The sequence below is a fragment of the Numida meleagris genome, chromosome 3 (assembly GCF_002078875.1).
Source record: "Numida meleagris isolate 19003 breed g44 Domestic line chromosome 3, NumMel1.0, whole genome shotgun sequence".
Taxonomy (NCBI): domain Eukaryota; kingdom Metazoa; phylum Chordata; class Aves; order Galliformes; family Numididae; genus Numida; species Numida meleagris.
In genome coordinates, this window is record NC_034411.1 from 70,255,336 (window position 1) to 70,271,795 (window position 16,460).

General features: G+C 33.0%; 1 protein-coding gene across 7 annotated transcripts in view; it reads right to left on the reverse strand.

The window, feature by feature from the left end:
* Positions 1 to 16,460, reverse strand: part of GRIK2 (glutamate ionotropic receptor kainate type subunit 2) — a 461,962-nt gene that overhangs the window by 127,024 nt on the left and 318,478 nt on the right. For all 7 annotated transcript variants that reach the window (XM_021389815.1, XM_021389816.1, XM_021389811.1 and 4 more), the window contains one exon: positions 8,100 to 8,323. In XM_021389815.1, coding sequence (XP_021245490.1) covers positions 8,100 to 8,323 — 224 coding nt within the window. The remainder of the gene's footprint in view (positions 1 to 8,099; positions 8,324 to 16,460) is intronic.

The window sequence follows — 16,460 nt, forward strand, 5'->3', positions numbered from 1 at the left end:
GACATGTAACATTATTTTGTGTGCTGCTATAGAACTCTTCACAAAGTAGTTTCCAGATACTGACTAATCTACCCACAGACTGTATACCCAAAGCATTCAAAGAAAATAAGTAGCTGTCCTGATTGTAGTTAAGCTCATTCACATACAGACAGACACAAAATTTTTACAAGAAATGTCAATTTTGACTGCTGAGATATTTCCAAAACAAACTCCATTGTATGTTTATATCTTTACTTGTTCAGTGTGCAAAAAAAAAAAAAAAAACAGAAAACTGGACATGTAAACTCAAATATGAATATATGAGCTAGGATTACATGTGTGTGGGAAGAAACGGTGATTCACATAGCATATCTTCCAGCATCTCCCAGTGTGCTCTAGGGATGAAGTGAATGCAAATGCAATTACTGAACGGTCACAGTCTGTTTGAAACAATGATTTAGGTGAACAGTGAATGGTATTCAAGCAGATGTCAAGCAATGAACTGAATGAAGCAGAATGAATCAAACAGAACAATTCTGGTCATTCAAAACTCAACACAGAAGCAGTCTGGGAAGAAAACATTATTTCAAAGCCTTTCAGCAAAGACTATTTAGATGATTTACTGGTAAAAATAGATTCTCAAGTTGAATCCTTTGAAATAGCTCTTTCAATTGTTTACTAGAGATCTTTCTGATACAACGTACACTTAAGATTCTAATGGATATATAGGATTCTGATATATTTGGGCAGTGAAACACTCTGTACCAACATGTAACTGAGAAATTGAAAACTAGAGAAACCATGGTATAAAATGAAGCTCAATGTGACTTTTGATACAAATTTCCATCAGCACCTTTCAGACTGTATAAAAGGTTGTGTTACAATTTTCCATCAAAATTGAGGAAATATATGTTTATAAACGTGTAACAAAACTTAAGAAGTAAAGTCAGGATGAATATAGACAGAATGAGTTATCCATCATAGTCCTGTTTTTCAATAGACCCTTAAGTAATGAGGAAAAAAAAAGATTTATTGATTTGATGGTAGTATGAGAGATATATTTCTTAAGGAAGAAGAATGTTATTATTCAGTTCAGCCATTCAAAAATCTGTGTTCTTTGATAACTAGTGATGTATTGAAGGACTTTGGGATGGCTTTCAGAAAAACGAGGGAAAATTAACAGAAAATATGGAAAGGAAGTTTCTAGGTCATCTTCAACTTTACACAGTGCTAATACTGTGTGTTACTGTACTCTCAATCAAAAAAAAAAAAAAGCTATTTCTGAATAGCTTATTCTAAAAAGAAAGAATTAAGAAAAAATGATGGAACAAAGTGCTACAAACAGACGTGCATGAAATCACCAGACCTACTTTTTTGCCTCCTCCCTCACTCACATGGTAACTCTGTGGAAGACAAAGATTGGCAAGATTTCCACAAAATAAATAAATAAATAAATAAATAAATAAATAAATAAATAAATAAATAAATAAATAAATAAAATTGATTTCTTGACAGAGGGATTCAGAAATGATGAGGTATGTTGAAATAATCATCTTCAAATTAAATATGGGGATTTAGCTAATAAGGGATAACTACACCTCCTAGTAGACTGCTAAGACAGGTTAGTTATGACTTCTTTGGCTATCTTTAGTTAAAACATTCACATAATTTCTGTCACAATGCTGACAGTAGCTTATTCTTACATTTGATGCATAGTAAATAGTGTCTAGTATGTAGTAGTAGTATAGCAAGGCTTTGAAGTATTTTTTTGCCTTTTTTCTCTTCTAAAATCTAGAGAGGTTGTTGATGTTAAAGAGGAAAATACAAGATTTTTTCTCTTACTGACATCTGTAACAATATTCTAATAGAGGTCATTATGTAGACCGTGAGAACTCTTGATACTTGTCTCTTCTTGAACAAATGAAGGAGATTGAGAGTATTTTAAACTAATTCAAGAGAATCCTAAGGAGAGTATGCATTGTTCTTCTCAGTGTCAAGATGCAAAGCTTGCTGCTACGTGTGTCTGTCTTTCAATCATATGTCATCATTCACAACATTTAAATTCTATACCATCAGTTGTAACCTGTGTCATGACTTCTCAAAATAATTATATAAGACAAATTAGATGGTAATCATAAGAAAGCATTATAATTCCAGTACATTTTGCTTGTTTGATACAGAAAAATGATGAGATGTATGCTGACCATAGAAAATTAAACTTAAATATTATTATAGTTTATGCAGGTTTATGGTGTCACTAATGGCACACAGCATATTGAACTCTCACTATTTGATCAGTTTAAAGTTGTCATCCACAGTCTGTGAAAAGTGATATGCAGAAATATCTGAACATATTTGGAATGTCATATGCAATCCATTACATTTCCAGTGACTGCTGACCATGCAAGATGACTGTAAAATTTCACTGCTGTAACATATAGTGGGCTAGACTAAGTAAAAAGTGTGTAATTAATTATTTGCTCATGAGTGCAAAAAATTAAGATGTAACTGAGATGTCCTCTTTACTTTTAGGTCAGTTACTGAATTTTTTCATACTGAAATACTGAAATATTTAAATGACAGAAATCTGAAATTAAAATTTTCAAGGTCTGAAGTAGAGGAGGAGAAATTTAGTTCAGAAAATAAGAAGCTTTTCAGAACCTTGAGAGATAATATTAGGATTTTTTTTTAGCATAGCTACACAAGCATATCAGTTAATAAGAAGCTCTAAAACCCACAGAAAATAGAAAAAATTTTCTCATGCAGTTTCTGCCTGGTTAACTTGACAAAAAAAAAATAAGTATTCTGGAGGCTGGCTTAGTTGCTCTCTGCTCACAATAAAGGTCATCTCTAGCACTAACAAGGATTTCCTTTTCAAATGGAGAAATTATATGAAAAAAGCAGACTATACCAAATCTTTTGGAAGCATTAAACTAAGGGTCATAAGCCTTAACAATGTTTAGGCTTATGTTTCGGCAACAACACGTTTAGTTTAACAAAAATAAAAATATTTAAAATTATTCAGTGGGACAGTTTTGAGAAATGTGTACATTTTTTTTTTTGCATGAATTTGTTTGCCTATACAGAATTTTATAGTCTAGTTGACAATATCCCTACCTGCATTACAGTTGAGGCAAAACTGAATTCTGTAAGGTAGTGAAAGAAGAAAATTTCAGAGTTGCCATCTGGACTGCCCTATTGGATGATGAATCCATTCCTGAAAATACCTTATAACATATGCTGTAGCTCTTTGGAGAGACCTCAGGAGATAAAATTCTCGTAGGAAGAATACTTGTTAAGAATAAAGGGCAAATATGCTGAGTTCCTTCTTGAATAAATATCAACATAGTGATTTAGTAACCAGAGTTCCATGGTAACTAGAAAAGAAGTTCCCTCTCATTCTACCACTAATTTCTTTCCATCAAGATAGTTTTAAAGGAACATTTTGAAAATTAATCCGACAAGCTCAAGGACAGAAATCAGCTAGCCAAAAAAATATGAAATAAAAATGAAGACTGATGAGATGTAAAAGGTTATGTATGCACTCCAGAGAGACATAATGCTCAGGCATCTGCTCAAGTCTGAAGAAGCATGGAATTCCTATGCTTCTGCACAGAGAAAATATTAAGATAAATGTGTGGAGACATTTTTAAAGCTCTTGTCATTTATTATTATGTTTTATTCCAGCGAGTAAGAGAAAAATATAATTTGGTGATGAGGTAATGTTCATTGTGCTTTTATCACTGCATTAAAGAAAATGAAAAACTATTTTATAATAAATGCTTTGACAGCTGAAACCAGCACAAAGGCTTGACTTACAAGAAGTAGAATGGCATAATTCTCCTGGAAGGAGGAATAAGCAGGAAGTCCACACAGACTGAACATGAGACAGGTAAATGTGAATCGAGCCCTTTAAAATGATAACTCATGATTCAATATTAGCAATTAAGGCTGTGAACACAGTTTAAGCATATTTATACAACAGATTCACTTCAGAGAGCTTGACACATAAAAGCTTGTTCACTGGAGCATTTCATCCAGGGTAGTTTATTTGCTTCACAACTAATCCATAAAGGTGAAACATCATTGTCTCTCTTCAGGTATTAAGACAGGTCACTTAAGAGTAAACTTCACTGTGACATACAGACATGATCACAGCAAAAAGACCTGACTACCCAGAGGAATACTTAGATGTGCAGGAAATAATTTGAAATCCAGTAAATCAGGTAGAAAGTGACTGGCTACAAATATTTAAGCAGACTGTCCTCCAGTCGGGGTTTTCAGAAAATATTCAAAAGACGTCGATGTGTAAAATCATACATAATGGACTCCAAAAATCAGGGTACAATGTACACCAACTGAAGATTATTTGTTTACCTTTGGAAGTCATCATTTGGAAGACCTAATTAAATCAAACATATATAGCTTTTTTAAACATATGAAACTGGTTTTCTTCATTGTACCTATGCAGAATGGGCAGTACCTTCAGTTACCAATATATCAGACTTTGCAAAGACCAGGAATAGGAAACAGCTATGTAATATGTACTTGCTAATAGAAAAAAAAAAGAGTATATATATGAAGAGTATATACTATGAAGTTGGTATGTAAAACTGAATGAAATTAGCTAATTTCTTGTGAAATTAAACAATTCATTGCACCGTCAGACAAATATGAATAGGAAATACTAATCAACATTTTCCATTATACAGATCAGAAGATGTGTACTTGACAGAACTCTAAAAAGGACTCAGTGCACTTTACCGCAGTTCTAGTTTTCCTTCTAATCATACACTAACTGTGAATTTAACTGGGATCCCAAATCAAAGAAATGAAAAGCAAAGGTAGAGGCAAAAAAAAGATACTGGAATAGAAATTCAACAAGATGTCAGATGACACAAAGCACTGCTGCAAGTGACACAAAGACATTGCTAGCTAGCATCAGAAACAGATCTGTTAATGTTGCCACAAGAAAAATAATGCCATGTGACTTTCTCAATTCCCAGAAAAGTAATGGGCTTAGTGCCAGGGAGACTGAGTTTATCAGTCACCAGAGTGTATCACAAACAAAAAAACTTTTAGAGACTTACCAGCATAACTACTTACACTCAACAATCACAATACACAAAATGAAGAAATTTTCATACACATGGAGCAATCGTAGCTATAATTCCCAACTGGGAATGACAGTTAAACAATATAGACTACATCGTTAATCCCATTCAGAATGCAAGATCCATAACTTCCACGTAGATGACTGAGAGAAGTCTCCTAGCTAACAAACATATCTCTATCCTAGCTCTTTGTCTCAATGAATATGTAAAGATTTCAGCTCCTTATATACAGCTCTCAAAGTGAAAGGAAAAAGCAATGCTCTACCAAATAAAGGAAAAGACTAATATGGAGGTATATTACTTTTTTTTTTTTAATTTACACCTACTATGTTACTCGATGAAAGCCTTTTAGCAATTCTCCCTCAAAGATTCTTGAACCTTCCAATAATTTTCATCTTTCCCTAAATAGGATCATACCACTAACTATTATGTGATTTCCAAATACCAAAACAGAATTATGCTTTCTACTTTCAATGTACTGAGCTCTTACATCCTGGAACTTTTTGAAAGACATAGTAAAACAATAAAACCATGTTGTGCTCACAAAACATTTGACACAAAAAAGAGAGGTGTGAGTCTAACAGTAAGTATTCATACTCTGATGAACTCTAATTACAGAACATCATACCACAGAAGACATACTAAGTACTGCTCCAAACATAGACACACCTTATTAGGAAATACACAGTAATTATTATGAAACACTGGTAGTTAAACATTCATTATGACATGACTGTTATGAAATAATAACCTTCTTAATAAGACAGTCTAGATGGAATCTATTAATTTAGTGGCATACAGTCCAGCAGTTCCACAAAATCAGGACTGAAAAGTACATCAGTAACACTGAAATTATAATCTACACTGAAAATACATACAGAGCACTAAGCTGCAAAATCCTCCTCAGTATCACACTGCAGGTAACATTATCTCTGTCCATGACAGACACATTTTGAAAACTGAATCATCAAAAGGCTCTTTTACTTTTGAAATACTTTCTTTTCTGTATTTAGTATTCAACAAGCAATAAAGTTCTTAACTCAGATCTTTTTTCCTTATTTTAACTATGGTATTGGAAAATGCTATTCCATATTAGAAGTTGTTCTGCACTACAAAAAAATATACTACAAAAAAAGACTATTTCATCATACAGGTTAAGAGTTATTGAACATCTGAAGGCTGCTGATATAAATTTTGGTATAAAAAAGGTATTTTATACAATTTTATACAAAAATAGTCTGCTCAGTATAAAACCTATTTTGTAAGGCTTTACAATGAAAACAATGCTTCCAAGTACATAAGGATTCTATAGTGCAGGTCACAAAAACAGACATGAAAAAAGTTCAGCAGTAATGGTCTACTATGTGGTGTTTCTGTTTGAAAATAAGCACTGTTTCCAATTCCATTAGTGAGATCAGGTGACTGAATACCTTAATAAAAAAAGCTTTCAAGAAAAATGTATCTTTCCTACAGAACGTAACAAGACATATTTTCCAAGCATTAGCAAGGACTTAGCCATAAAACTCCTACTGAGAGTTGCATGTCAAAAACATTGTGCATCATGCTGAAAACAACCTGTAGTGATAACAATAGGGTTAAAACTTTTGGACAGACACATCAATATTTTACTTGAGATGTTTCATGACATAGTATCTGTGATTTATGCTCAACTGTAAATGCTCTGTTTTCAGAAGAATGTGTATTACAGAAACATCTCAGAAATGAGTTTACAGTTTGGTTATACAGTGCACTAATATCTAGTGTTCTTTCAAAAGACTTTCAATGTATATCTGGCTTATTAAAGCAGAATTTTAAGGAAAGTAAAGAAAGTTAATAATTACAGAATATTTCATTGTTACCTACATTGCTGCAATATCTCATGTACTTTAGGTACAAATGATCTTGCTAAATTACTGACAAAACAGTTAAAAATATTACCTCTGCCTTTACTACAGAAACGATACAACCTACCTGCGAAATTACATCATTTGCAATATTTGCTTCTAAACATCATTGCTACAGACAAAAAAAAAAATCTTAAAGGGAAGTTTGGGATAGAAGACATAGTAGTTTATATTTACTTAATTCAAAAAAAAAAAAAAAAAACAAACCCAAAACTATTTAGAAGTGACTTCTGGGAGGAATCTGCAAAAAATATTACTTTTACACCCCCAGGAACTGGTGATTGAGTGTTCTGAATATTTTTTTTCTGTCACAGCAAGACTCAAAGTTATGACATACAAGTTTACATTTCTGTGAGCATCTGGAGTCAGTTTCAATGAAAAGATAAATATAATGAGTATTTTTGACTACCAGAGATGTCTTCCTGCTTATCTATATTGAAGAAAACAGATAAAAAGTAGTTAAGAAGCAAGAAAGCCCAATATTACTTTTTAAAAATCACTTTATAATTTAGCAATTGTATTGAGGTCCTTAACTCTGAAAACTTGCTTCCAAACATATTCCAGTCTAGGACTCTAAATTATGCGTAAAGTTTATCTAGCATACAGTTAAAAACTAATTCTGCTACCTTACTTCTAAGACACTAATCTATATCAATTAATTTATGTTGTTTTTTTTTAACATGTAGTGGCCCAGTTTGGACATGAAGGATTAACATGGGCAGCTAAGTACTGAATTTGAGATTGAACAAGACAGCAACAAACAAAATTATACTAACAAAATAAAATGGGTTGATCCCTTTCTCTCTAAACACAGCACAAATGAGAAAAGACATTACATAAACTTGCTAATGTCTTTAAATTTGTAAATAAAAGATGCATCCTAGCTAGCATCCTCAATACTTGGTGGTATAATAAACTGGAGACTTAGAATGGCAGTGCAGAAAATTAATAGTAAGAACCCTCATCATTAATTATTTTTCTATACATCACAAAGTCAAAATGTAAGAGTATGAAAGTAAGAAGGTTTTGTGACTTTTGACAATTATTAGTAAGAAAATGATTATAACAATTGCCAAAAAAATCACAAAAGTTGACATGTTACCTGGCTATGACAAAGAGCACACAACTGACACCCAAGTAAGCCAGCAGAATATACATCCAGATATCAGGGGAGAGAGGATTCAGGAAGGAGAAGACGCCCGGGTTTGTACCATTGGGCTTGCGGTACAAAATACTTATTCCAAGAGTCATAAACGGCTTGGAAAAGTCGATGACTTTCTCACGAACATAGGTAATTGCCAAAGGTGCAACTGCAAGGTCAGCTTTCTGTTGACAGAAATACAAAAAGACAAACAGGACGTAAGTCAGAAGAAACAGGTTGAAGCAGAAAATCAGATTATGCAAAGCACAAAGTTCATCAAAGAGGAGATTTGTTCTTGCACTAGTTAGGCTGAAATTTAAAACACTACTATACCTACTAGTAGGAATACAGATTTATTCTACACCTCTTTAAACTTCTCAAAATGTACGCATCAAGGTATGTCTTTACTTTGTCACTTCTTCGCTGTGCTCTTTAGAAGCTAATGTAATTGTGAAGGAGTTGTGAATATGCTTGTGCAAGTGCAGGACAAGGATGAAGTTTTGTTTATTTTAATGTAAAGGTAACAGTATAAAATGAAGATTATTTTAAAATGAGAAGCTCTACAACTGAAAAGTTGTTACATGTATGTGGTGGAAATTCATCATTAATATATTTTATTTTGCTCATCTCGCATTCTATATACTACTTAACACTCTCAATTCCACGCAGTGCTAGAGTATTTCAGTGTTGCCTTTTGCTATTGCCTACTATAGTTCAGTGTCCTAATGAGTACCTGTCACATTATTAGACCTACTATAGTAATGCACTACTATATTAAAATGTGAAATTCTGTTGGCACCATTCATCTAATTTAGACAGGTTTCAGTGGTCAAAAACACCTCGTGCACTTCATTTTTCATTGGTATTCAGAACTTATAGGTATTAAGCAGACCTGCAAGGCTTAATTTCACAGCAGCTGAGTTTTTATGGCTTGCATATTATTGGTGATATTCTAGATAATGCAGAAAGAAAACAGAAAAGTGCAAACATAAAACTAATCTGGATTAAAAGTTATAGGGCAACACAAAGTTTGAGAAACACAACTAAAACTAGTAAGCTGAGAGAAAAGTGGCAGTCCTTACCCTTAGAGTCTGAAGCCAACCCACTAGAGATTGTCAGAAGATATAGGTACCCAAAGATAGAGAAAATACTGCTATTGGCATTGTGAATTTTGGTCATAAAATGTGATCTGAGCCTTTATGAATAATAAATAATTTATTTTAAGAAAAATTGTTGGAAATTCAACCGTTGATCATCAAAGCTGTATACATGTAAATGTAAGTTGCTGCAAGTATCTCCAGTGGAGATAAGCTCTAAGGAAAGTGTAGATGCAATTAGATAATATTAGAACAAATAATATATGTTTTATATGACAGAACAAGACAATTATATACTCCAGTCTAGGAGGTACAGGCCCAAAATTCAGATCCCTGTCCTGCTATCTTAGAATTATCTTCAGAATTCAGAATGATTAACTTAGACTGCAACAGGGACAGATGTGGTAGTGGAGAGACCGCTCTGCCGGATTATATATCCAGATATTTGTCTTTGATTATAATCTTCTTTTTCTTAGTATGCTCTATTGTCCTATTGTCATTTCACATAGTTTGTCCTGTATTCTCTAAACATCTCCACAATTTGTGGAAAAATTGCAAGGAACCAAGTAACATTGCTTTTGCCTTGCGCTCATGTACACTCTATGGTATGAAGAAAATATGTATCAGTTATTTTGTTAAATTCTAACTCCTTAAATTAATTTAAATACTAGCTAAGAGTAAGTCAGAGTAAGTCCTCTATTTTGCTTAAGAAGGTACAGACTGAATTCAGCATATGACAAGCTCATTTCAGATAATGACAGAGTAATTTACGTTGGGAAGGACATCTGGAGTTCACCTAATCCAACTTCCTGTTCAGAACAAGACCAATTTAAATGTTCAACCAATTAACATAATTTTCTGATACTGCAGAAAATAACATGTAACAGTGGTTCCCTGAAACTTATACTTTCTCACTGCAACTGGTACAAATAAAAAGCACCAGATGGAGGCAATATATTCAGTGTCAAAAGAAGCAAAGCGAAATGGAAATAATCCTTTTTCTTTTAAAGTATCTATGTGATTGTGATATCTATGAAGACAGAATTCATAATTTTAGGTAAAATACAAACAAAAAGTAAGAAAAACAGAAGAAAATGCATTCATCCTTATACTACCTCACACACAGCAAGTTCAAAGAATGATCTGTAAATTCAAGACAAAAATCATTTTCATTATGGCGACTATCTCTGTCAGTCTGACTTTTGCATTGAACGTGTAACTTCACAGATGTAATAACAGTTCCACTGTCCAAACAGAGAACAACGTTGTACACTTTCTAAAGTCAAACAGAGGGTAAAAATGTGCTAACAAGTAGATTGATTTTGCAAAATATGTGTGCTGTTTCCTACCTAGTGTTAGCATTTTTCAGATTTAGTCTACTAGTGACTATAATTGGGATATCTCTTCCTGATTAATGGCAAAACTGAAGCTGGGTAAAAATGCAAAATACTGCTAAAATGACTGATGTAAAAAGTATGATATTGCAAAATGTAATCATTTTGCTTATCAGATATATCTTATCTCCAAAATACTCAATTCTCTCGGCAACTATTTCATTCATAACTGAAAGTGAGAGAAATAAGGAGTACGGTTTCCAGAAGTACATTATCAGGGTCTCCTACAGTCTTCTACAATAGAGAAATACAAATAAGAGAATTATCTTAGTTAATTTTGCAGGATGAATTGATGTAAAATTAGAATTTTATCTATCTAAAGGCAGACAAACAAATGGATACATCCTAAAATGTCTTTCCATAAATTCCATAACAAAGAATACTTCACTTGCTTGATAACAGAACCATGTACGTCTGTGTTTTAGAGGAAAAAAAGCTTTATCTATCTGAAAGTGTAATCCTAAATAGCACTTATTCTTGACCTTTGAGTACTTGAGATAAAGGTCTTTTTATGACAGCATCTTAAGACTGATGAAAATAAGCTATTTGCTGTAGGAGTGAAATTTTGCACCAAATAAAGGTTACAACAGCAATTAGAAGGAAGTAGGTCTGACAAGGACCTTCCAACATAAAATGCAGACCCGTGCAAAATGGAATAGCTGTGGCAACACGAAGAGTAACCATATCATGCAATGAAGTTACACGCTGCAGACAATGATGCCACAGTGTCAGTAACTGGATGAAAATGGTACTCAATGAATTCTTACTTCAATTATATCAAGCATGAGGAAATCAGAATCCTGCATTCACTCCATCATTCAAAGATATGGCATGATAAACTGGAGAACAGCACTCATATCCTGTGTCTATCTGAGTAATTTTTTGAGCACAGAGAGATGTGCTCGAAAAAGGAAGAGAATGTCCAGGAGAAGGAAGAAATAACAGGATTTATCATTTTCTACAGGAAAATGTTCAAAGTCAGCTGAATCAGTCGACTTCTATCTTGCTTTATCAAAGTGTATCAAAAATTTTGAATACTATATTGAATAGTTTATTTTTTAATAGCAGTTTATCTTCAGTCCTTGCCCTCCTTCTTCAAGGATGACATTTTCTTCTTTCATACTACTATAAGAAGAGACTGACAGAGCTGAGACCATTTAGCCTAGAGAATAAATGGCTAAGGGGGTGCTGATCAATGAATATAAAAAATTCGGTGGGAGGAAGGAATAAATAAGACAGAAACAGATCCCTTTCAGTGGTATCTAGTGAAAGGAGAGAAGGCAATGGGCAAAAGTAAAATGCAGGATATTCCATTTAAATATAAGAAAAAAATAAGAATGGTCAAACACTAGAGCAGACTGTCCAGAGAGGAGTCTCTGCCCTTAAGAAAAGTCACACTGGATGTGGCCCTCAATGAATTTCTCGAATATTACAAGAAATTAAATATTAAGATATGGTATTTGTAGTAATTATATTATTTTTATGTTATTGGTTTACATTGGGGAATTAAGTGAAAAGAGAAAATGTAAGACTACACTACAAAACAGTTTTCTTATAGATATCTTTACCTGATAAATTTTAATATTTAGATAAAGAAAATAAATGGAGATGGTCTGGAAAAAAAAAAACACATTATCAAGTTTCACACAGGATCTGTAAACCTAGAATTAAAATGTGTTATTTCTTGGTTCCACAAAATATGGTGGATACAACTGCATTTTTTTCTGGTGCCTGGTTCCAGTCTATTCAGGCACATTTGAGTAACATCTGAAATCATGCTGCCACTGCAATCTAAGTTTCTTTGTCAGCAAAACTCCAAACCTTACGCAGATTTCTAATAACAACTAACAGGATTAGTCCAGAGAACAGCAATTACACTGCTTCAATGGTAGCTCTTCATAACTGACCCATTTTTTTCCTTATTATTATCCTGTAAAAATAATAGAACTGTAGAGCTTACAATAGCTTTCTCTTTATATCTCAGAATTATTAAATCAGTAGTTCTCTTGAGGGCTGGAAAAATCATTTTCAAAGTAACTTTAAATCCATAAGACATGGAACTGACAGATTCTGAATGCTGCTCTTGAGATTTTAAAAGAGATTCATTATTTTTCTACCAAGGTAAACTATCAATAATCCAGTAAAGATCATCAATTATAACGCATTTTAAGAATAAGTTGAGAATTTGTATATTGTAAGATCTTTGACAAGATACTTTTAGAATAATATCACAGAATATTTTTCAATACCAGTCCACATAATTAAAAAATAAATAAATAAATAAATTTAACAAAATACATCTAAATGAGCCTTTTATTTTTAAGGCAAAATCAATCATGCCTCAGACAAAAAATGATTTTTTTTTAGTTAAGAACATATTTTTGGTACTAAAATGTTTTCTTTCAATAACAGATCATTGAGTACACTTCTTAAGCAGAGCAAGAAGTACCAAATCTTTCTTTAAGCTTATTTTTCATTTCTTTAAACTTGACTTTGAAACATTAAAGGCAACTTCTAACCTTTTTTAAAAACTGTATAAAGCCTCGTCTCAGTATGTCAGTTAGTCATACAATACCCTGAGCAAAAAATTTCTAACAAGTGTCTATAATGCTTCCCAGTTTCTATGAGCATTTCATTAATACCAGGCCACACACACAGTAATATATGTCAGTTCTTTAGAGGCATATATATGCAGTCATTTGGTATATGTATGTACAAGGTCTGCTCTGAAAATAATGCCTTCTATTTTATTATGTTGGCCCACAACACATCAGAAGCAGATGGTGGTATGGCAGTAGAGGCTGAACTTTCCCACCAATATTCCATTACATTTTGTTGTCATGTGACAGATGGCAGCAGAGGTGAAGTCTGACAAAATGGAGAGTGACATGAAAGTGAGTAAGAAGTAAAGGGGTAACTGAATTCTTCCATGTGAAAAAAATTACACCCATTGTCATTCATTGACATATACAGAGAGCAAACAGTGGATGTGAGCACAGCAAAGCAGCGGGTGGTGTGTTTCAGCAGTGGAGTCTGTGGCAGTGAGTTACCTCAGATAGTGCAAATTTTTAGAAGCACAGCAGGCTCTTGGAGAAAATGCATAGCTAATGATGGTGACTCTGTTGAAAAATACTGTTCTGTAGCTGAGAATTTGTTCTATCAAATAGTGTTAATGTACTCTATGTATTGGTCGAAGTTTCCAGGGAAATAAATAGGAGGCATTACTTTTGGAGCAACCTATATATATGTGGATGTATAGTAAATATTTCACATTTTATATATTCAGGATTCTCAGGAAGAGAATTAGTTCATCTTTAGAAGTTACAACACATTATGGCTAATCAGACTCCTAGAGGTTGAGAAAAATTTGACTGTAAAGAAATTTCAAGCCATTTTGGCAAAGTAACTTGACTTTCTTCCCAACTCACACAGAGAACATCAGACACCAGTTTCACTTGTTGTATTTGGGACTTAAGTGAGGCTGTGCAGATAGTTTCTCTTTTCTTTTTTAACTGTTTGACTTTTTGTTTAATTCTCTTAAACAAACAACTTGTCTTTGATGCTGCAAGTATAATAGATCAGAATTAACACATCTCAATTCCTCAAATGGTGTGTGTGACATTGTATTTTGGGTATCATTCTCAGGGGCACATCTCCCAACATATCCTGAAACTGTTTTATGAAAATGTTACTTTGTTGAAGGTTGGTGTACTCTGGAATACCATTACACATCCTTTCCACCCTCCCTAAAAAGTTCACTTCAAGATGTTTAGAAATTCTTCAGAAATGAAGATAAACTTTTGAACATTTTATTTATTTATTTTGAGCCTTCATTATCAGAAGCAATACTAAGAATTAATTTTATTATACTTTCTCTATGCATCTATCTAGCTGATTTATATATCTCCCTTAAAAATCTTTAAAAAACCTTCTGTTGCCTCTTCCATATGAAGGAAGCCAAAGGAGAAGCTAAGTAGCTACATTTCTTAAGAACACAGTGTGTGCCATGTTCCAGAGCTATAAGTAGAATTTATGAATCCCTGATCTACCAAGCCTGTAAACATTGCCCTTAACCATTAATTTAGAACAAGATTTGATCAGGCAGAGAAGAGTAGGAAAGAGTGAGATATGTGTTATCAATCAATTTTCCTAGTACAGGTGATCTTTATTCTGATTTTTCTGTACATAGAAGTACAGATTGTAGAAACAGACCAAAAGAATACCTAAGCTGAGTGAATATGATAAGCTGTAAAAATCACTTTTGTAATGAAAAAAAAGAATTGCAAACCACCTCATTGGAGAAAAAGTACATTTCTGAATAGAGAATTTGTTTCATCAATTTTCTCCAGGTAATTTAGTTTCCAATAAATGGGGCCAAACCCAATGAACAACCTTTTCAGAACCAGAAGAGAGAGAATAAAAATGTAGACATAAAAAAATCATCCAATTATCTTCAGGTAAGTAAGGCAAAACCAGTTTTCAGAGTCACTACTGATACTCTACGTGTGCAGTAATAACTAGATTGTCTTGTGAAATATTATTTGAACAAGGTGATGAAAACTAGCAGAACATTCCTTAGAGAAAATCTAGGGCATACTGTGAAAAAATAACTAAATCATTATGAGAAATACAGGAAGGAAGAAGTGATGTAACATTATATTTGAGAAAAAAAAAAAAAAAAAAAAAGATGTTAAAATCCAGTGATCCTCTGTGGGGAAATATTTTGACAATGGGCTAATAATAACAGTCGAGTTATTATAAGTAGGAGCATATGCATAAGTGTCAGTACATTAATTTAGGAGAATCATTTGCAAAAAAATAAAAGATAATACACAGAGTAGGGATTAAGTGTTACACACAGCTTTGGAAATGCCTCCACGTATGGTATGTTCACTGATAAAATGATGAAGCAGAAAAGCAGATATGGTGTCATAAAGAGCACTGGCAGTAAATCAGGTTTTATTTTCCAGCACATACGATGTTGGTGCAGAAAGACAAAATGCTCAATCTATCTCTCTCCTGCAACCTCTAAATCTTTTGTCAAATCTTAAGAGATTTTCATCATTGAAAGAAGCCAAATGGCTAAGCTGTCATGCACTGTATTGAAAATCTGCTAGATCTTTTGCACGAAAATTACAAGGAGGGATATTGCACCTATCATTAAGGAGAAGAGGCAAGAGAAATCCTTAGCATTTCCTAACAAAGCTCTATGAGGCAGAGTTTGTTGTGAATATGAAGAAAAGTAGTATGCTCCAACATCATGAAACTGTATTATGGAAGGGAAGGAAGAGGAAAAAAAAAAGATGGAAGAAACTTAAATTCCTTTACTCACATAGATTTTTCTTCATCTTAAAAAGAAGCAACTAAAAAATCTGTTTAGTTGCTTATTTGAAGCATTTATTAACTATCATATTGTAATAAAGAGGGTTTGGATCTATCCTTCAATAACATAAGTACTTGAAATTAGATGGAAAATATAGCAAAGTAAAAAGTTATTGTAGGAAGATGTCCCCAGGAGCATTTTAAACCTGTTATATAAATATCAGAAAGTATTCCATTATAGAGAAAACAAAACGTCACTAATATGTTTGTCACTGCTACTAATTTTATAATTGCAAGCATTTCATGTGTAAGCATTTATTACTACGTAAGGTACTGATTTTAAAAAATACGAATGATACAGAAATACAATGCTATGTCTAATTCAAATTAAGTAGTGCCTTCCAATTGCCCAACTGCATAAATCTTACCTTTCTTCAAGCTGAAAATTCTACATTTCTGAGAAATGAAAAGAAGTTCCCATTTAATTCTTACATATAATAAAAGAGTAG